The 22789-nt window shown below is 38.5% G+C and overlaps 1 protein-coding gene across 2 annotated transcripts in view; it reads left to right on the top strand.

The window, feature by feature from the left end:
* The window catches only part of COL4A1 (collagen type IV alpha 1 chain), a 111515-nt gene that overhangs the window by 24161 nt on the left and 64565 nt on the right, over positions 1-22789 (top strand). For both annotated transcript variants that reach the window (XM_010728563.3, XM_019610044.1), the window contains exon 2: positions 20378-20431. In XM_010728563.3, coding sequence (XP_010726865.1) covers positions 20378-20431 — 54 coding nt within the window. The remainder of the gene's footprint in view (positions 1-20377; positions 20432-22789) is intronic.

The following is a 22789-nucleotide window of genomic DNA, read 5'->3' as shown; positions in this document are numbered from 1 at the left end:
TCTTTTCTTTTTTTTTTCCCCAAGAAGACAGCTTTTGGAGATGGTTATAAGTGATTTGGGGTGAGATTTCACATTCAAGAAACAATTTTCTGTCACTTCAGATCCTGTTTAATTTCATTTGGTCTTGTTTTGGAGTAGTAATACTCAGGGAAGTAGAACAATGGCTTTGTTTGAGCGTACCTCAAACTAAGTGAAAAATACGTGTGCAGACGGTTTAGAGGATCCTTAGTTCTTTATTTTAGGGTTGTGGACCAGATGTAGGGCCCAGCTGCCTGTTCCTCCTGACCCTTAGTTTACTTTTTTTTTTAAATCTCATGAAAGACAAGCACGCACGCACACACAATCTAATTAAGGAAGAACCATTAGCAAGGATTTGCTTTCATCAGGGAACCTGGAAGTTTTTAAAAAGGGCTTCACAAGAAGACCCTATCTCTGTATGGTGCTATTCTTTTTTTTGAAGCTAATTTTACCATTCTCTCAGTTTCTCCATATTGGAAGTTGGAGTTAATAATTGTTTTGAGAGTTAATATGTATAGAGTTACGAGGAAGTTGTTAAAGATTTCAGTGAGTTCCATTGAGCTGTGTGAGCACCTGCTCTGTAACACAGAGGAGCTGGGCAGCCCTTGAGAGATGTGTGAGGTCTCAGTGTTTCTTAGAATCATAGAATCATAGAACAGCTCAGGTTGGAAAAGACCTTAAAGATCATCGAGTCCAACCACAACCTAACCATACTACCCTAACAACCCTCTGCTAAATCTTGTCCCTGAGCACCACATCCAAACGGTTTTTAAACACACCCAGGGGTGGTGACTCAACCACCTCCCTGAGGAGCCTATTCCAGTGCTTCACAACCCTTTCTGTAAAGAAGTTTCTTCTGATATCCAACCTAAACTTATCCTGATGCAACTTGAGGCCATTTCCTCTCGTCCTGTAACCTGTCACCAGTGAGAAGAGACCAACCCCGCTCTTGCTGTAAGCACCTTACAGATATTGGAAGAGAGCAATAAGGTCTCCCCTCAGCCTCCTTTTCTCTTTATAAGGAAAAGGATGTGTAGTTACGTGGTGTTAGCATACAGGTCTGTGTATAAGAAAATTCCTGTATCTTCTTTTAAATGGCCCTTTCTTCACCCCTCTTGTCTGCCCTCCCACATAAAACAGATTCTCAGTGCAGCTCTTTTTATTATTATTATTTATTCATAAAACATATGTCTTGGGGCAGTTAGTGAAGAGGATAGAGCCAATATAGTGTTCTCTTAATTTACTTAGCATATGACCTTGCACATATCTGTGGCTTACATTAAATTGCATGAGCCATGGATTTAGTATTTCTGGGCATTTTTTAAGCAATATATTTTTATAAAGATAAGGCTTTGACTAGTGGGAAAAGGAAGGCCTTATTGTTACAGCAACATGTCTTTGTAACTTGAGATGATTTATTTCTATTCAGAGCCTAGGCTTTGTGTGTGTAATTAGAATGGTAAAAAAAACCCACAGATCTTTGATACTCTAAGCTGGAGGTAAACATAGTTCAGTAAAGGAATGAAAACAGTCTTTTAATTTTTAGTGGTTTTTCTCTTATTAAGAATCAAAAAAAGATGAATTGTGATCTAATATTTCTCCTTACTTATGATTTACAAAAATCTGAAGTGCTGATTCATGAATGTACATCAGCCTGAGAAGGGTTTTGGATAGCAAAAGAAAGTCAACAACTGAGGGTTAGATTTGAGTGGCAGCCCTGTGCATGTTCACACAGCCAGATTAGAAGGTCCGGAGATGAAAAGAGAGACATTCCTACAGTATGCTCTTGCCTTGTAGTCTGACTGAAGTAGTTTCAGTTCCATGCTGGAACATCTCCTGCTCACAGCTTTTTCCCTATGAATCATATTCCTTCACTCCATTTCCCCATGTATGGTCTCAAACTTCTGTGCAGCCTCTGCAATACTAGGCTCTCCTGGCTTCCATGCTGGTACCTCTGTTGCTCCATCTACACTGGTCTTCACCTTCCCCTAGGTCCCATAGGATAATGCTTCTGACGGCCTCTTCAGTCCATCCCCTTATCTGGCCCTTTTTTGTGGAGAAAATCTGTTTCCCTCTGGCTTTGTGCATCTTATGCCCTCCTGATCTCCCAGCATAGGAAACCTACCTACCCAGTTTTCTGGTTGCTGCTACTCTTCTCCAGTTGTCAGCCTCTGAAGCCATTTGTGTGCATGTCCCCCTTCCCACTCCATTTTGCCTTTCCCCCAGCCAAAATAGTTCCTGGCATCTGGTCCTGCATCCTCAAATCCCAAACCAGGGCACTAGCTGATGTTCCTGGATTTAAAACTCCAAAGCAAAACAGGAATCAACACCTGCAACTCACAGCTTCTCCTAGTGCTAAGTACAATCGCTCATGAATTGGTCATGTGGGAAGTGAGGTTTATTTTCTGGGCATTGGCCACCTTCCTTCTATGTTAACTCTCCCCTTTGTCTCATGAAACATCCCTCTGGGGGCACATTCGCTATGCTGGATCAATATGTATAATGAAGATTCACACAAATACAACTTTTGCCTAAAATTAAATCCTTCATTAGCTTGAATGTCTTGCTGGTCAACCAAAATCCTAGCCTCCTGAATAAAGAGAGGACATTAATAATTATTTTTCTAATCTTGATTTCTAAATCTGTTATTGTTATTCCTTCAGTAATGAAATAAAAATGTGCATGGCTTGGATGGATGATATGTATGTGCTCTTGTGTGGCATAACCTGGTGATGACCTCAGTGTAAACAGTGTTTCTCTTGCAGCTCTCCTAGGGGTCAAATCAAAAAGCTATGTAGGGAAATGGTGACTGAAAATGCTTAAGAAAATTTCACAGTGCCATTTGAACCACTGGTTAGTACTGTGTCAGAGTTTACAACATTTCCTGTTTCCAGTGTTTTGTAATTGTAATCTAATCTCTTCTGGTTTGGAGGGGAGATTAAATCATAGCCAGGGACTAAGTTTTGAAAACTGAAAGTACATGAAAAGTCAGCTGGTTTTGCTTGAAAGTGAAAATATAAAATGAAGTAGAATAGGCTCCTTATTTGAAGTGAAATTATACTGACAACTACTGCATTATTCAGTGCAGTCATTTAAGAACATTTATTTAACACACACCTCTAAAATGTTCTTTGCTTCTACAAAGACTGTAGACAATCAATTTTTGTAGTAACCCATTTCTATAATTCACTTCTCAAATACAATTAATACTGCTTTATAAGTCATAGAAGTACCTTTCAAGAATTCTTTCATTAGTGCATGGCCTGCATTTATTTTTCTATACCCATTTTATTATGAGATATGCACTTCTAGGAGTTAATATAAACAAATTAAGATATTTGATACCCAAACATCTAGCATAGCCACCATTTATTAAAAATAAACAGATAATGTTTACAATTAAGTATGGTAATCCTTCATTAAAATAGCATGTGACTCTCCTTAAGTGTGCACAAAGCTGCTCTTCTAACTTGTCCTTACTTTGCTTTAGACACCTCATCATTTCCTATCCAAGGCTGCCTTTTCAATATTTGATAGATGTTGGAAATCCATTTACTACATCTTGGAGTGTAAAGGTGGCTAATCTTGAAGAATAGGTTGAAAATCCTGCTCTTGCGAAAGCCAGCCTGGGAAGGAATTTTGTAGTCAGTCTCAGGGACTCCTCCTGCTCTACGTTCCCTCTCAAGTTGATTCTCTAGCCATGCAGGTGTTTATTGCTAATAGGGCATACCAACAAAGGGAGAAATGAAGTAATACCTACATGCAGTGCACGGAGTTACAGAGCAGTTTCTGTATCTGCTTGCAGTGCCTGCCTGCAGGAGGGCACTGCTTTCTGCACTGGCTGAAGCCATGCAGGATTTCCACACAAGGATCATAGAATCATAGAACCATAGAATGGCCTGGGTTGAAAAGGACCACAATGATCATCTAGTTTCAACCTCCCCTGCTATGTGCAGGGTCACCAACCACCAGACCAGGCTTCCCAGAGCCACATCCAGCCTGGCCTTGAATGCCTGCAGGGATGGGGCATCCACAACCTCCTTGGGCAACCTGTTCCACTGTGTCACCGCCCTCTGTGTGAAAAACTTCCTTCTAATATCTAACCTAAACCTCCCCTATCTCAGTTTAAAACCATCCCCCCTTGTCCTGTCACAATCCACCCTCGTAAACAGCCGCTCCCCCTCCTATTTATATGCTCCCTTCAAATATTGGAAGGCCTTAATGAGGTCTCCCCAGAGCCTTCTCCAATCAGAGGTTGAGAATTGGAGGATCTTTCTCCACTTCTTCTGAAGGGCAGTTTTTGAACCTGGAGCTTATCATACAACAGTCTGCTGCAGTAACTCTGCTATCTGAAACCTTAAGAGTGTGCAGCTGACCCACTGATTTACAAATTACATCTATTAGATGCATTTATATTTATACTGCAAATCGCTTTAAGAATGAGCAAGGAATCTAAAGTAGGCTCAGGAATTCCCTATGCATTACTCAGAAGAACCATCATGTTGAGGTCAAAGAATCTAACCTGATGACTCTCCAGAGTAGAGTAGCTTAAACTATTGTCTGACAGCTTGGTTGCTCCTTAAACTTTCCACTGCCAACAGCACCTTTAGGTCAGCTTGCTACAGCTAGTCTGTCTTCTGCTCAGAGATGATCAAAAGCTTCCTGTGCCTTTGCACGTTTTTATTAGAGCTCATTTGAAGTTTGCTTGTGGTTCAAGTGTTTAAGAACTTTCAGAGCAGGCTGGGAATATATTAGAAGTAGCACTGGAAACGGAAAAGGCCAAAAAGAATTTACAAGAAGGGAAAAAACATTTAAGTCAAGGTTGTTCAATAGAATGAACGCTTCCATGCGGTATTTCAAGTTAGTCACCATCGTTAAGAAAAATACATGTTTTTTTGGATAAGAATTAAATATTACAATACCTATAATTTTTTTTTTTTTGGTGTGTGTTTCATTACTCCTCCACAATGACTTAAAAATTCTGGAAAAATACAGAAAGAGCATTTAGAGGTTTCGCAACGATAAGATTCACATGCTTTCTTTTTTGCAAAATGGTGACACATAGTCATCTAAAAGGAAGGAAGGATGTAAAAAATAAAACCAAAGGAAGAAGGCTGCTGTCTAATGAGTATAACAGAATCTTGGTACTAATTCCCTAATGTTTCCATCTTCCTACGGAAGCTATTTTTGTATAGAGTTTTTCCATGGGATGAAATGGTGATTCCATGATCTAAAAAGTGATATGGCTTACATTAGGCCTTGATTTGGGAAGTGCAAATAATAAATGACCATTTCAAAAAGAGTATTTCAGTACACTCTGTAGAGCTAAAAACAATTTTTAAATATTTTTTTTCACTTGATACTACTGTTTTTACCCTAGTTAGTCTTAAGTTTGGAATTTTGGATATTCAAATCTGAATGAATAACAAGATTTATCAAAGTTGTTGATCATAGTGCTAGGTCATGCTGTGGGTGCAGCAGTCCATAGAAAGAATCTGCTGCAAGGATTTGGATCTGCACTGCAGTTTTCAGAATTATGAAGCTTTGTGCCTCTGTATTTGTCAGTCAGAACTCCTAATCCCCCATCTCAGCAGCTCTTCCTCTTCTTTCTCTACTCTTAGAGTACTCTCCTTTGTGCAAGTCTAGGATGATGCTCAAGAGATCATGCAGGAGAAAGAAATGAGGGAAGAGTTGGCCCCAAGATTGGATCCTGTAGGCGCGAGCTGTTTTGTTCCACATGTTTCCTGGGCTCTCAGTTTTGTTCGTGAGTGATGACAGGGCTGAAAACTTCAATTCCTGATGATTCTGAGAACTACTGCAAGCTCCAGAGCTTCATTATTAAAATTCTTTTCAATAAAGTAACTTTTTTTCTGTTACAACTTAGATGAATCTTTATCTCAATAGGGTACTTTTCAAGCCTGAATTATTTTACTTGAAGATCAGATAAACTGTTAGAGATATGGAACAATAAATACTGTAAAATCATAATATAAATAAATATCTCCTTCAAAGCAAGCACCAGTGAAATTAAGAAACTATATCCCTTGCAAAATTTGTGCTTACATTAACTTTGGTTAAAATGACTTTATCAAATATACCAAATCTGCCCTAAGAGCTTCAATTCTTTCACATTTGTTTCAACTGCTGAATAACATCAGTGAGATAAATGATCCATGAGCAAATCTGATAGAAGTTACCATTATCCGCATGCAAGAAATGCAAGCTGGGCCCAAAGCAAGTGTGGTTTTATTTTAAAAGGAATGTTTGTTTATTTGTTTTTCAATAATTACCCCCTGGTTTCCTTGGAATTATCTGTAGGTTGCAGATTTGCAACCTATAAGACAGTCAAAGGGGAATGACAGTTTTTAATTATTTAAAAAAAAAAAATCTACAAGTTTTTCATAAACTCACATAACTACAAGCTTGAGTAAGAGTGCCAAAACTCAAGGGATCTTTGGTAGTTATGAATATTTGCTACTTATCTGTAAGGAGCTGGTATGGTTTATAGTGTTATATGGGAATGGCACAGGCAGCCTTTCTGTTAATGAGCCACTTTTAATAGGTAGATGTAGTGTTTTTGAGAATTACATGGGGTTGTTTGTTTGTTTTGTTTTTAACTCTTCACGCAGCATAAATGAGATTTTTTGTTGAGTGTTATTTAGATGTGTGGTTAGAAGTGTGGTCTGTTCTAGAGAATGATTTGGGAATACATCTGGCGCATAAAGAATGTTACCATGAGAATGACATGTTCTGAACTTTGAGTTTTAATACAACTTCTGCAGATGTGCTGGCATGGAAGGCGGTCTCGTGATGTGACTTTGGGTGGTTTTGCTTACATTTATCACTTTTATTCCTGTTTTTTTGAGGACACTTGTTACTCAGAATTGTCAATGTTTGCATTTCTTGCAGTAAGCTGAATATTTTTCAATTAGTGAATCTAGTCAGAATGTTCTGAAACAGCTAGACTAATTTACAGCTTGTGAACAGCTTTACATCTGGCACTGAAATGTCAGAGAAATGCTTGTCAGTTAGGACTGTTTTTAGCCTTCACATTTTGTGTCTGCATCACTCAAGGTAATTTTTCATTATCTGAGAATAATAATTGGAAACTTACTGCAGATTGCAAGATTGTATACTGTAAGATGCTGGATAAAGTTTTTGCTATTAGAAATTTATCATTTCTTTAGCAAAACTACAAACACCGCATACTGCTAGTGCTGTCCGTGACATCGACCAGAGCTGTTCACAGGCTGGGAATGCTCTAGCAAAGAGCACTGGGAAATTCCTTTTCAACACCTGTCTGAGTGCCTGGAAATTTGCAAATTATGGCATGAATCCATGCTGGTAGTGCCACAAGGTATGATCGTTTTTCACAAACTAGAAGCCTGTCTAAGCTAGCATTACAGCTGACTGCTGTAGTCAATTCAGTTCTTTGGAAATTAAATGAAGTCAGTCAACCTGTTCTAGGAAAAAAAAAGAAAGAAAAAAAAAAAGAGAGCACTATATCTTACAAACTAATATAAGATTACCAGTAAACCAATAAAAATGGAGGTATCTTAGATAGTGGCAGTTACGGTCTTGGAAAAAGCAGTACGATCAATAGTATTTCATTAAACTGAGTTAAACTCAGGTGACTCCCATCTTTTTCTGGCACAGAAGCATGTGGCAGCTCATAAATACATCAGCTTAGCAAATTACCTCAGTGCCTGGTAAAATGATAAGTGCCTCTGGTAATTGAAGTACTTGAGAAGCTTGTCAGTTTTACATCTCTCACATTAGACTGACAGAAAGTACAGGCCCTCAGTGGTTCAGTCTCTGGTTTTTCTAGCATCATTTTTTTGATTGACTCAAACATCATTTTAGTTTGAGAAGCTAAAATTGGCTGTTAAGAACATGGCGGGGATAAATGTTGCTGTATTAAGTCCTCATATAATTTAGTTCTTGAATGGGTCTGATGCATGCCAGTAGTAATGCAATAGTAGGGTTAGGCCTGCAGGAAGGAGAGAGCAAGCCTGCAACAGGTCCCACCAAGACTGTGCTCACCTGTTATGAGCTGTGGGAGGAAGAGCCATCCTTGTATCCTACATGCTGCCCTTTGGGTGCCTTGAAGCTCTTATTGGGAGGATATTTTTTGAAAGAGCTCTATTCTCTTCCTTCTCTACCATTTGCTATATTAACTCATAGGTATTCATTTCAGAAAATTTAGGTTTTTTTTTTCTTCTTTTTTTTTTTTCCCAAAGAATATGATGTTTAGTGTTTAGTATGGAGCTTTTATTGGATAGATGAGCTTACTGTGCTCCGGATGGTTTTTAATTCTAAATAACATACATGTCTGTTGAAGCCTACTTGTGTCTACTTGCTTGTCACGAATAAGTAGAAGCAGTCTTGTAGCTGAACATTACCTGACTGCTTCTTACTGTTTTGAAATAAACAACTCACAAAATACTTACAGCTAAATGTTGATTTTCATCAGTGTTTGCATTCCTGCTGGCCTTTACCTGTGGAATGCAGGTTAGGCAAATATTTCATTTTGCTCAGCTATGGCTTCTCAGGAAGTTGCCAAAGAAAATAATGGATTTTCTTTTAAAACACGTTATTTCCGTTTCTGCAGCAAGAGCTATTTACTTTTAGTTTTGTACTCAATTAGTTCAGCATTTTTGTAAGCAGTCAGATATGAAACACTTTCCTGGATGCTCATGAGGCAGGCTTTATTTACTGAATGCAGTCAGAGGCTGAAATGTTACAATAAAAATTACATTGTATGTTTTACAAGGACAAAAGAAAAAACCCAACAATTTTTGTCAACTTCCTGTCTAGTCAACAAAGAAACATAAAAGAAAGAGAAGTCTGACAAGTTTGTTTCCTTTTGCGTCTGACAAATGTTGCACACTAAAATAATATTTCCTGTCACTATTTTGTTCTACTGTGGTCATGTTCCAACATTTAAATTTTTAATAAAAACGTGGTTTTGAGAAAATTGTTTCTGTTTTCCATTTGGGCCCAACAAGTACACGTTGGTAATGCGTATTTTCCCTTGTGGCTATGTTTTAAAAATGCTGAAAGAATCCAATTGACTAGCCACATTATAAAAATTTATTTAAAGGGCAGAAAAAGAAAATTAAACTCTTTGAAAAATGTTCTGGATAGTTGTTAGCTCCTCATTTTGAGACAAATTTGTCTTTAGTGAATATACTTATCTACAGTATTTACAGTTTATCACGCATCTGGAATTTCACAATCAAATTGCAAGTGAGAACATTTTCTGGAAGACCTGATTTGTGTAGGAAGAGCTAGCATGATAGTCTGTCCCAGTATGCATATTCTTTATGTGCCTTTATGTAAGGGCTGAATTCAGCTCAAGTTAGAGGATTAGGATTAGGATTAGGATTTTCCCTGTTCATTGCAGAGGGATTGGACCAGGTGACTTTTGTAGACCCCTTCCAACTCAAATGGTTATATGACTCTAACTTTAGGACAATAGGGCAATAAAAGCTACACTGGTCATTTGAATACCTTTCTGTGAACTCCTGTGTGTCCTAAGTCTCATAAGTAAGAACTGGATCAAGTGGGAGCTGAAACCTACTGAAGTGTGGAATTTCATGCGAAAAAGTGTGTGATGTAGACTATCTGATTTTCACCTTGGATAGAATTTCTTCCTTCCCATGTAAGTTTGCTGCTTATGGGATAAGTGAGATCACCAGTGTCCCTAAAGGCATCCAACCTGCTCAGTCTTACAAGCATAATGCTCACTAGTAACTTGAGTTTTTGCAAGTTGTAGCAGTCATTTTACCAGTGCAGCGGTAATACTGCTTGTTGGGAAGCAGGTGACATGACCTCTTCCCTGTAGCTCCTAATCCTCTTAGGAGCTTTGCAATCCACAGTTTAGGCTGTTCATCCTCATTCTTTTTGTTGAAGTCAGATACAAGAAAGTCATAAATCACAGGTGTACAAGAATGCTTGTGAACGAGAGAGGTTGTTGATCTCTGAGGAGATTTTCCTACTTCTCACATCTGTGGAGGATGTAGCGCAAGTGCATTTTTATGAAGTGAGGTTCTGCTTCAGTCATAGGGCATCATAAAGTCCTTGAGAACTGGATTTGTGAAGTGAAGCAGTGGTTTGGCAGTTGATTCTCAACTATCTGTCCTGGTATTAAGATTTGAAGTTGATTTGGGGGTTGAATTCTCTTCTTCTAGTTGTTCTGTTTTGTTTTCCTTTTGCTTTTTAAAATCTGCTTGTTTCTTCTCCCTAAACCCTTTCTTAAAAGACAATATCACTGGGACAAAGTATTACCTGGTACCCCTGAGTATTTATCTGGTGCTTCTCAGAGAGGAAAGAAGAGGCCTTTGGGACTGTTTGCAAGAACAGACAAAAATGGTTGGTTTCCCTCCCTCCCTCCATAGCACCTTTGTTTTTTTTCCTTTGTGCTTCTGACCAGTAGAGTATTTACTTCTTTACTGAGAGAGGATTTTTGTAAAACCATGAGCTTTGCATTTAAGATCTATGTTTTTTGCAAGTTGAGGCTCTTCAACAGCCATAGTCATATCCATGTGTTATCTTTATGGATCAGTGTCCTTTGAAATGAGACTGGAAAGAATGAGAAGTTTCTGGAGTGTGCGGTCTTTACCAGAAAAGATACTGATGTATCTTGAAGAGAAAGCAATACATAGTCAATGTTATCCTTGCTGGCCTGCTTAAAAAAAACAATGCTTCCTATTCGGCTTTTTAGGAGTCTGAAGAGGAATCTGGCTTTTGTCAATTTGTTGCAAAAATTATTAATTTAAGTGAACTGAAGTTATATCTCTGAGCATGAGAGAGGATGCCCAGGTAGGTTGTTGACTGTTGATTTGTTAGAATATTTGAGAAAAATGCATGTAAATAAACACCTGTTCCTGCTTGCAGTCCAAAATGAATGATGAGACTATAATGCAAACAGTCCTAAACAAGTTTTCACTTAAGGAAATATTGTTCCAATTTTAGGTCTGCCTGTGATTCTATAGGTTTTTGAACTGTCTGTCTGCAACAGCGGGCTAGAATCTTTCACTGTAGCATTTAAGTATGGCTTTTTATTGTACGGTTTTCCTGTAGGATGAAGCTGTTTTGTAGAGGTTTGAGATCTATGTGGAAGGAAAGTGGGTTTATAAAATGAAACATTTTGTATGTGTGTATATTTTGACTGGCTGCTAAGCAGACTAAACATGCTGCATGCATATTAAATCCAGTGTTTGACAAGGATGTTGAACTGCTGTGGTTACTGCTGCTGTTTCCAGAATACTTTACAGTTTTTAAAAGGTATTAATTACTCATTAACAATCTTATGAGTCTTTGTTGAGTCTGCTGACCAGAATGAGGCTATCACTATCTTGCCTATCTCTTTTTCCCAATGTTATTGAGGAGATTAGGGAGCTAACATCCTATCTAGAAGAAAAGCTTATGTGGAGTGAACATGTTTTTAATTCAAGAAATCTTTTAGACAGTTCTGATAGAATCATACAATAAAAATTGCATGAAGTCTAGTAAAATTTGGTAGCCTTTAAATATTCCAGCTGAGGGACTGCTCCTGCAAGGGTTTTAATAGATAGTCGTGTACTTCTCAATATGCCATGGAGGTTGTTGGAGATTTCCCTCAAGGCTTTCTTTGTAGAAGCTGTGGCATTTCACAAGTAGGGGCAAATCTTTGTGTAAACAGGATGCTGCACCTCTTGTGAGATGGGCTTGTGTACTGTGGAGGTACAGCCACTGTTTCAAAGAGTCACAAGGGTCATCAAGTCCAGCTCCTGGCTCCACACAGGATTGCCCAAGTCATCTGCTTCAGCAGCAGTCTGTCTGTCATGAGGAACAGGTACAGGGCTATTACTGCAGGCACTGCATATGCCTTTATGGACGGGTACATGAAGCTAAATCTTTTTGCACATCATATGGAGCCGATGTTTCGTAAGTCATTCTCAGAATCTGATCAGGAAGGGCTGAGGTGTAAGGAACCAGTGATGGGAGCAGAGGACCGGGAAGGAGCAAATGGGTGCCATTCATGTATTTTATGGGACATGGAGGATGGATACTTCCTGGGCAAGATCAGGCCCACGGTGGCATTGGTTCATAACTTCCTCCTCTGGTGGAAAGTGGAGTTATGTAAGTTAAAGCGCAGTACTCAGAGCCCACAAAAAGGAAAGCTGTGCACAGACCATGTGATTTGTTTAAAACACAGCTGTCCTCATCTGTGCTGGACTGAATGTCACCTGGGTTTATCCTTTAGCCGGGCCTAAAGGTCCAGGAATTTATTTTTTTTCCTGGGCTTTTCTCCCATTGTTCAGTGTGTGTCCCCACCAAGAGGATTTCACCTCCTTGTTTATTTAGTCTAGGCAACCGGTGGCCAAGGGAGAAGCCCTCCACTTCCCAGGGCTGTGCTGTTTTAGAGATGTTACTTTCAAATCTGTTTGTTTATGTTGACATCCATGTTCATCAGCTAACGGAAGGGAAAAGCATGGCTCACCAACTCGCTGTAAACATTTGCAAAATTGCTCCACTGGTTTCCTGCACATCCCCCTGAGGCATTTCCTTGGCCTTGAGGTTTACAGAAAGGCCTGGGGATGGGTTGGAGCACTGAGGCAGTGTCTCTCCTACATACTTGCTTTTCTCTGCCGTCCTGATGTATTAGGGCCTTATAGGTGTCAAATACCAGTTATAAAAGTGAAAGGCTGGCAAAGGCTCTGGACATGTGGAACAAGGGAAGTTGCCTTTCTCTCAGGGTAGCAGCCAAGAGGGTGGAAGCCCACACAGGATGAGGAGCAGCACCCACCTCACCAGAAGGGCCATTGTGCACATTGTTTCATCTTTGTGCAGGACCTCCACCAACTATATAGATGTGTATGGACACAGGCTCTGAGGGTCTGTCCACGTCCTGCAAACCATGGTGACCAGTGAAACCATGAGAGAGAATGCAAGATGGTTACATGGCCTTTAAGAAGGATGCTTATTCTCAATGTGAGCAAGTGCCCCACCATAAAGGAGCTTGGCTTGCTGCCATTTTGCTGCAAAAGTGGCAGTTCTATAGGATGGTTTTCAGTCCTTCTCAACGAGACCTTGATTCTTTTCAGAGTTTCCTGTAAAGAATTTTACTTAGAGGAAACACTTGCTATAAATGTCAATTTTTGTCCAAATATGGACCAACAGGAATAACTTCATATTTCCTGTGAACTAACTGGAAGCTCCCAGGATTTGCATTGCTTTGTGAAAATGATGTTCAAACAATTGACAGGAAAGTTGTGTTCGCAGAACAGCTTTCAGGGAACTCCCATAGTCATGACCCCATGTCCAGGACAGACCCATAGGGACTTTAGAAAAGAATTTCAGAAATGAGATCTTTACAATAAAACATTTCATCTCCAGCAATCTGGGAGTCATTTGACTAAGAAGAGGTGACTGTTGTTTTTTTTTTATTACAACTTTTTTTTTTTTTTAGAATACTTCCATTAATGCTAATTAAAAAATGTATATTTTTTTCTGAAATAATTAACATTAAGCATAAAAAATTGAGCTAATATTGCTGTCAGTGGCCAGAATACACTGGAGATCTCTGACAAGGATCTGTGGTCTGTCTGCAGTTTTTATATAAACATCCTGTAAGATTCTGGTAATAATAAAAACAACAACAACAAAACAAATACATCTCCCAGCCAAACAGAACAGAAACCTGCCAAAACCCACAGACAGCTCCGCATGTCCTAAGAGCCAATAAAAAAAATAGTCCAGCTTAGTATGTTGCGATTTATTTGTACAGAATCAGTTAACTTTCTAAAACTTGTACAATTATTATAAATAAAATCCAAGTTGAATCATTGTAATCAGTTCAGATTTCATCATGCACAATGGTATTTCAGGCAGTAAATTGCCATTTCATCTTATCTGTATGTTAATTTGAATGAGATTCCCTTATTAATAGAGATACTTGATGCACTGATGCACTAGTAACTGAAGTTCCATTTTTCCACTGTGTAGGTTTGAGAGAGGAAATTTCTCATCTGGTCTAAAGTGATCTCTAAAAGTTACATTAAAACAGCTTTACATTAACAGGGAATATGTGGAGACCACTTGTGCTTCCTTCTGTCCCATACCTGTCCATCAACTTGCATCCTATAGAGCTCTTCAGCAGAATCAGTATTTTGATTCATCTTATCTGTACAAGGTTTAATGAGCCTTTGGAGATTACTGGGTAGTACTCATTTTCATTGCTTAAACCTAGGCACCCAGTGCCATTTGGAACATTTATTAGGCATGGCAGATATGAACTAAGACAGAGGGGAAAGCTGTTTCCACCTGGCCTGCCAGCTGGAGACAGGTGGGATACCATGGGACATCTTGAATGGAGCTGATCTTCTGTGCTTGGTGAATACCAGATCTTCAGAAAATGGAAATGACACAACCAAGGGTCTTAAATAGCTGCTACGTGACTGAAACTTTTAGTTAATGCTCACCAGAGCCAAACTTGGAGACCCAGATGCTGAAAAACCAATAAGCTATCCCTTGGTTGAAGGAATTCCCAGTACAGTGGTAAGTGTAACCTGGCAATAATTTCCTGGGAAACAAAAAAAATGAAGATAAGTGGCCAACTTTTTTTTTTAATTTAGGGGATAAAGAGGACTATGGAGAGAAGGAAAGACTGGAACTTGCTGGCATTATAAAATCATAAGATATTCTTTATATATTTTCTCATTAACTTTCTTTTAGACATCTGAAATTGATGGTTTTACAGTTGAAATGAGAGCTGCCATGTTCAGTGCAGTCAGCAAGTTTTGATTCCACTCTTCAGCTCATGGTTGATCTATTTTTTAGTAGACGAGATGTTTTGGTTTTTATTTTTGCAAACAACGTTATCTTTTTCTTTAAATATGGTGTTGCCATACAAAACTTTTCATACTGCTGTATTTATTTAAGGAAAAAAAGAAAAAAAATTATTTTTCTATTCTTTTTTTCTATCTTTTCTTTTTTTCTTTTTTTCTTTTTTTTTCAAGTGTAGCCACATGTGTCCATAATCTAAAATAAATCTAACAGAGGCAAATAAGATTAATCTTTAAAAAAAATAATAATTTTTGTTCTAGCTAGCTGTAAATCAGAAGTTGTAGCAATGTCATTTTTTTCAAGCTGTTAATAGACTGCAATATCAGTTAAGAAACATTTTGACTAAGTGTTGCAGTTAACTGAAAAATAGCAGTGGTTTCCTCTGGTGATATTTTACACAAAAGGAGAGCTCAGGTAACCCAGTACAGCCCTATCTAAAGAGTAAACGTAGGGGAATTGTAATGCAGCTAGGGAGCTATTTTGACATTCTGAGGAGAGAAGAAAATATGAGAGGAATTTGAGATAAGTATCCTGCAGTTGGCACCACCTCTCTATTCCCGTATTTGGTGTGATGTGAAACTGAAGAATGGATTGATCCAGATCTTTTGTTGGCTATACGAGTTGTATAAGTTCGTGAATAGGTGGAAATACAGCCTTTGCTATACAGAGACAAATCTCCACCGTGGGAAAGTTTGTGCAGAGAGGGAAGGACTGTCTGGAGGCAGGAGATTCAGCTGTCACTTCGAACTACCTGTGTGACAGGGACATCCCATTGGCGTAACCAAAATTGGTGTTTGAACTGGGAATTGGTATCGGAATTCAGTCCAGACTGGAATATGAACAAAAGCAAACAGGGTGGGAAATCTTCACAGTTCTCAGAAAACGTGACCAGTTTAAGTATGTCTAAACAGAAAATATTATTTTATAATGAATGAATTATGAGATGAAATCCTAAGTATTTTTTACTTGCTGAAGCATTTTAGCTATGAATTAGAAGATGTGGCTAGCCACAGAATTTTAGTATCAGTGCTGATCTCATTGGTCACCTGTTTACAAGGTTTTCAGTCACTTGAAGAACACCGTATTCCCTGGAATGAGATTTTCAACATCACCAGCCTTAAGTAAACAGTGAGAATTGTATCAGATTTTACTTATGCCTGTGTTCTACAGTGTAAGATTTGAGCTAGAGTGAGGCCTATGCAGTCAGCTTGAGCTAGTAGGAAACCTGGCAGCTGAAACTCAGCCAAAGAAGGCTGGTTGATGCTGCGGGAAGGTGAACCACATTATGTCTCGAAAAATACACTTCTGTCAGAGAGGTGAGTGCCCAGGAACTGGCTCTGATTTGTGTTCTTTTGGTGCTATCTATGGTTTCCAGAAATGGTGCGTTTCCAAATATGGCCGCTGTCTCCCTCGCAGGCTGCTAATCTGGCTGTTTGTATTGTTCCTGTATGTGTTCCAATGGCCCTCAACTGCCAGGAAAGTAGCTGGACGTGGAAAAACAGAGCAGAATGCAGAAGTCTGTAGCTGAGGTTTGACAGATGTGCTAGAAGCTGAACTGCAAAGCAGAGTTTCTTCCATCAGCAGCCTTTTTAGCATGTTACTCGGGGCTGAGCACCCTGAGGCCTGGGATATGTGGCCGTTGTGGGCTGGCTTGGGAGACCCATTCATCAGCAGCACACTTTTAGGACTTTTTGTTAATAAATGAATTGCTCTCTTGTAGGCAAATATTTGGCCTGCATAGCACACTCATTTGTGTGATGTTAAAGGGACATAATCTTTTTTTCTTGTTTGATTCTGACTTGCTAGCATGATTCACTAAACTTATCAGTTGCAGACAGTCTGGGAGAAAGAAACAGAACGGAAATGCTTGTCACAAAATGAAGCAATTCATTCTGCTAAAATGAGCTTCTGCTTCTGGGCTGATGTTTTGTGGGAGGAAGAAGAAAAATGCATGCCACCAAATATATAATAACAGGCTGGCCAGCGATGGAAGGGAGCTGTGGCTGCTTGAAAGCTGCAAACTTGACCGTACGGAGGTGAAGTATCATGGTACATCTGGCAAGGGTCATCATGTTAATCTGTAGCTGGTTCCTATGCAAGTGATAAAGGGCTTTCCTCTTCAGAGTTCCTCCCATGTTGCACTTCCTGCATAGCACCATTCCTTCTCTGTTTTTGCACTTGGAGGACAGCAGGGATTGCTTTGAGATCCATGCAGTTCCTGGAAAATATACCGTTTCAGAAAGAATGTCTACAAGATAGAACAAAGCTATATATCTCATCTTTAGGCTTGTATGATGGGAAATCATAATCTAGGTTCTTCATTTCCTAAGATTTATTTAAAATCAGAACAATTTAAAGTAAGTAATAATTTGCATAGTTTCAGCTCACTTACATTGAGGTGACTGTAATTTTTCCATCAGGATAAAGTTTCCCATTGAGGACTTGATCATGTAAGGTTCATAAGTAAGTCATTCCTAAATTAATACCAGAAATGTGAATCTCTTTGTTCAAAAGATATACAGCTGAATTATATTCTCCACTTTCCAAGGGATGAAGAGTTATTATTATTTTCTATCCCACTTTTGTCCTCAAACCCTCTGATCCCCTATGTACATTTTTTTTCTCTCGGTTTTTCCCCTTGTTCTCATACATAGCCCATACTCCTTTCTGCCTGTCTCTCCTACTTGTTCATCTAAGGTGTGATTCATCTACATGGAAAGCAAACATCCAAAATAGGTGAGATGAATCCCAGCCCAGAATTGCGTTTCTTGCCATTGAATAAAGGGTGATTGCAGTGAAGTGATATGGATGTTTGTACAGGCACTAAGTCAGATGAACAAAAATCCTAAGATGTACCTGTTGTAACCATCTTCCTCTCTCCAAATTTCCCACCTCATTACTTAAATGACCCTTTGACCTCCTTAAAGTGACTTTTGATCCATAAGTTTTTTCCAGTCTGGCCTTCTCATCTTCCCCAAGGACCAAGAGAAAAAAGCTCAGACTTCTTCCTAGCATATGCATAGTCTTATCACATCCTTCAGATTTAAAAATAGGTTTTCATAGCTGCAGATAATGTTATCGACTAGAGGCTGTCATTGTTGGCTGATCGTCCATCCGCTTACAAATGTTACAGCCAGAAACAGTAGGAGGTGATGCCACTATAAAACAAACAGAAAGTATTGTAGTACAGGTGGTCTGCTTTGACATAGCAGGCCACAGCTCTTGTCTGCAAACGGGGTCTTATGCAGCTGTGCTGCCTGATGCTTCATACTTTCTTACCTTCCTTGCCTTCGGTTATTCTAAACTAAGGCTTAAGAAACAGGAAAAACAGAACATAATAGCATCTGTTTTGGAAGTACAAAAGGAGATGTGAAAGCACAAGTCCATTCTTCTGGCCATGCTAGATTTAAGAACAAAACCCAACTGAAAATAAATAGCAACATACCTTTTTCTAAAAGGGTGTATGTTAAATAACAGGCTTAAGGAAATATGAGGGGATTAACTTGAAAACAGATGTTTATAATGATTCGATGACGTGTTTTAATTACATTCCCAGATGCAATTAAAACAGACTTCTGAATTTAAGGGATGTGTTGATAAAACTGATAACATTCTACATGATGCTGGACAAGGAAGTATGAGCTTCAAGCATGCGTCCTCCAGTTGTGATCTCATCAGGTCTGAAAAACTAAAAGAGGCTGTACTTGATCAGTTCTTGAAACAGGACTTTCAAGTGTTTTTCTAGGCAAAGTGAAGTTTCTAGCACAAGAAGTGAAGCTGATTATTCAGAGAGTGGCAGTTTTCCCTCCTGGTCAGTATTGAGTTGGCATTGTACCATGTGTTGGCATTGTTTTCAGGTTCTCTTTCTACAGTATAACGTAAGAGGAAAAAAAAAAGAATATTTTTTCTTTATGTGAATGTGGAGAAAGCTTTGACTTCAAACAACAAAATCAGTGTCTCTACTTATAAAAATATAAGATCTTATCAAAACAGTTGCTTCAGGTGTTGGTATTTTAGTTTTATTGGACAGCTTTTAATAATTCCGTTTGCAACATTAAAGCCCATGTTCACTTTGATGCTTTGGTTTAAAATAAAATATACTTAAAAAGTGTTAATGTATTATTTAGTTTCCCTGAGTAATGTTGTTTTTTAGTTTCTTTTGAGTTTTCCAAATTCAAAACAGTAGCATTTGCTTTGGCTTCCCAGCTGCACTGAGGTCCCCGTAGGTTGTGGATCTATAGATATAGAGGAATGGGTGCTTGGAATCCGTGATGAGACGTCATTCCAGAGAGGTGCTGCCCATGAATGGTCTGAGATAATGGCTTGCTGTGTGGTTGGTGAAGGATCTTGAGTACATTGGTGGATTATTCAGAGATTTGCTTGTTTGCCTCCTAGTTTTTTCTGAGAGGTATGATAACTAACAGAAGTGATGGATTTGCCTGAGTTACTTACAAGTATCTTCATGGAGGCAGTGAGGAGGAGAAGGGAGGAGTAGCCCAGATGCACTTGAGTGTGCAGGAGCACTAAGAAACCATAGGCTTTTTCTTGATCATCAGTTAATCTGACTTCTCTCATCTGTTTTCTGATTTCATGTTTTGCAAAGAAAATGAGAGGCTCTTCATGACGAAGTGATAAATATCTCAATACTTTGATTACTGCTGACTGTTACCCAGGAAGTAGTCATTGCCTGTCCAGTAGACATTAACAATTGTGTCCACGTCTCGCAGTAAAAGGAGTAGTTTGCCCTCTTGGAGACTGTGGTTTGGTTTGATTTTGTAAAATATGTGCAGATGTACTTGTTTAAATAGTTCACTGTGGTAATTATAACAGTATTTTAATTTCCTTGCAAAACAGTTATCTGGAGACTGCTAATTACTGATTAAAAAAAATTGATACGATCAATATTGAGATACCTCATGGTAAAGATCTGGAGAATGTTGCGTAAATATTTTGCATCTACAAAAAAGAAACATAGGTGGTATTCTTCATGTCTGCTGTTTTTCTTCTTAAATCTAGAAGTCATTAAAAGCTGTTTTACCATCCCTTTCTCCTCAAAGCAATGGCATGTATTTGTAGAGGTTAAATATATATGCAGAATGCAAGCCATATATTAATGATCTGGTACTAAAGAGATGCTTCTAAGAAGGGATTGATTATATTTTAAACAATCTGTTGGGCTTTGAATGTATAAATATTGAATAGATGGAAGGTCATGTTTTGAATTGTCTTTCATATTGCTAGATGGAGAATGCCTGTGTATAATGATGAATTGTGTTTAAAATGGTGGCCCAAAATACAATAATTTTCAAGTAATGTAGTGTTATAGTGTTGCAAAATCATTTACTGGACTTTTTACTGGACTGTGACTGAGAGTGTACATCTGTATAAGGATAACAAAGCATTGCCCTGGGCTTAAGTGGACATTCCCTGTGCTGTCTTACCCTGCTAACATCCCTGACTTGTTTTGATAGGTTCTGTCTGTCACCTAGGTCAGATGATTAAACCCTGCTTTCTGTTTTATTTTCAGGGTTGTTCTTCTAGTTGTGGAAAATGTGACTGCAGTGGAGTAAAAGGACAAAAGGTGAGTATATCAGCTGTCTCTACTTCATTTTCTCTCACTTAAACTACACAGTGTATAATCTACTGCCGGGCAGGTGAGCCATTGATTTCAGTGGAAGCTTGCACCACCTTAGGGCATTTCCAAGACCAAGCCTTTCAAGGAGGGTTTTCAAAATGCAGTCATCTCAGTACCAGCAGTGGCAGAGGGCTGAAGGGATAGGGATGGGAAATACCATAATGCCATCACTGTATGTTGAAGCCCCTATGGCTTGCCCATGCCCTCCCTACTGAACGGGACACTAGACCATCAGTCTCTTCTTTCCCATGCCTCACCCGTAGATTCCTCAGAAGGCAGTGCAGACCTTGACTTGATATCGTGACCACCTCTGGAACAGATGAGCACCTCCATTCAGAAATGCTCCCCTTCAGTTCTCTTCAGGAAAGACTGTAATACATCATAAGCAATGTACACTGACTAGTGTTAACCCCAGGAGGCGATGATCTACAATAGGAAGAAGGAGGTTAATAATAAACTCAAATACAGCAAAATGTTTCAGTTCAAGAAAAAAAATCTTTTTTTTTTTTAGAGACCCTTGCAAATCCATTCCCATTCAACTGTCCAAATTATTTCCATGTATGGAAAGAAAAAAAAAAACATATTAAAGGCTTCTTGTGAAGCATTAGCAGTGAAGAAAAAATCCAGTGTACTTAAACATTCCATGAATTCTCTCTGCAAATTACCCACTTCGTAAATACTGTAGACACTCAGTCATTCTCCTTATCTCTTTCAATTTTGCTGTAGAGATTTTAATCTACACTATCTTTGGTTGTGCATGCACACATACTGTGTATGTACTACAATTATAAACGAGTGCAAACTAAAGGCTTTATCATCCAGTGGGATCATTTTTGAAGGTAAGTTGTTTAGGTCACCCAACAAAATACTCAGAAGAGTGTTGTTTTTTTTTTTTTTAATTTATTATTTGTTTGCTTAAAAAATAATAATTTATATATATATAAATATACAGCTGGTCTTCTACATTTTCTCACATGTGATAGCTACAGATTAGGATATTAAGAATGTTTGTTGGTGGTTGTTCTTTAATGTTTTCCAAAACAGAGGAATGTAAATAGCTTAACTGGAGACTGAAGCAAAGATAATTTTATGTGTAGCAAAACATAGATTAATTTGTGAGTAAGATGAAAAGTGCCAATTTCCAAAACATCTTTGAGGTGGAGTTTCATTTTTTAATGACCAGTTAGTATCTGTTTAATAAAAGTCAGCTGTCTAATAAAAACAAATAAAGCAGAGATTTGTGAAAGGTCTGAAAATCAGAATTTTCCCCTTGATATCTTGATCTTTTTTTTCAGTTGTGGGTGCAAATGAATCATTGTAGAGCAAGATGGATATTATGCTGTAACTTGCTTGTTGAAAGCCATTATTTTCAGTTCATGGCACATGCCAGCATCTTGTAACTAGATCATTTTAAAAAATGATAGTTTGGGGAAAGAAAGTGTTGTAAAACTTACGCTTCATTTATTTAAGGCTTTGCACCTGTCTTAGCTAGATATTCCCTTGCTGACATTTCCTATTTGCAGGTTAGAGTCTGAGTCCTATTTCTCAAAGAAAAACAAGTGCCTGATACAATCAGAGCCAAAAGTACCTCAACTTAATGAAGATCATTTAAAAATGTAGGAGAGATAATAATATCAGTATGTAGCAACAGAAGTCATTGCAGTATATTTGAAATCTCATGCTCTTTAGCAAAAGAATGGTGAGGTGCTAGAGCAGGTTGCTCCAAGAGGTTGTGGATGCTCCGTCCCTGGAGGTGTTCAAGGCCAGGTTGGATGGGGCCCTGGGCAACCTAATCTGATATTAGATATGGAGATTGTTGGCCCTGCATGCAGCAGAGGGGTTGGAGCTTGATGATCCTTGAGGTCCCTTCCAACCCAAGCCATTCTATGATTGAACAAATGTTCAGCAAATCTTACGCAGCACTTTTCCTGAGTCCCATCACAAACTTTTCTATTTTAAACATGTGTACTGTGAAATATTGACACGCTTCCAAAGCTTAAATTTAAATAATTCAATTATTGACTTTTGAGACCTTTGAACAAGTGAACAAATAGTTATGCCTAGAAACTATGCTCAAGAAAAGCATTTTAAACTATTTTAGAATACATTTAAAAATAACTTTATTCAGATCAATATCTATCAATGCTTGCTCATTATACTAACCCTATAAGACTTTCAAATGTGTACTCGGCTGTTTGAGCAGAAAATTAAGTTTTTACTCAAAAACATGTCCCCAGGTTTTAGTAAAACTTTTTTATACCTAGTACCTGTGCAGAATAAGAACAGACTGCTATCCTGACTTAG

This window comes from Meleagris gallopavo, chromosome 1 (assembly GCF_000146605.3).
Source record: "Meleagris gallopavo isolate NT-WF06-2002-E0010 breed Aviagen turkey brand Nicholas breeding stock chromosome 1, Turkey_5.1, whole genome shotgun sequence".
NCBI lineage: Eukaryota > Metazoa > Chordata > Aves > Galliformes > Phasianidae > Meleagris > Meleagris gallopavo.
The sequence above is the reverse complement of the archived record's forward strand: the minus strand, read 5'-3'. Positions and strand labels throughout refer to the sequence as shown.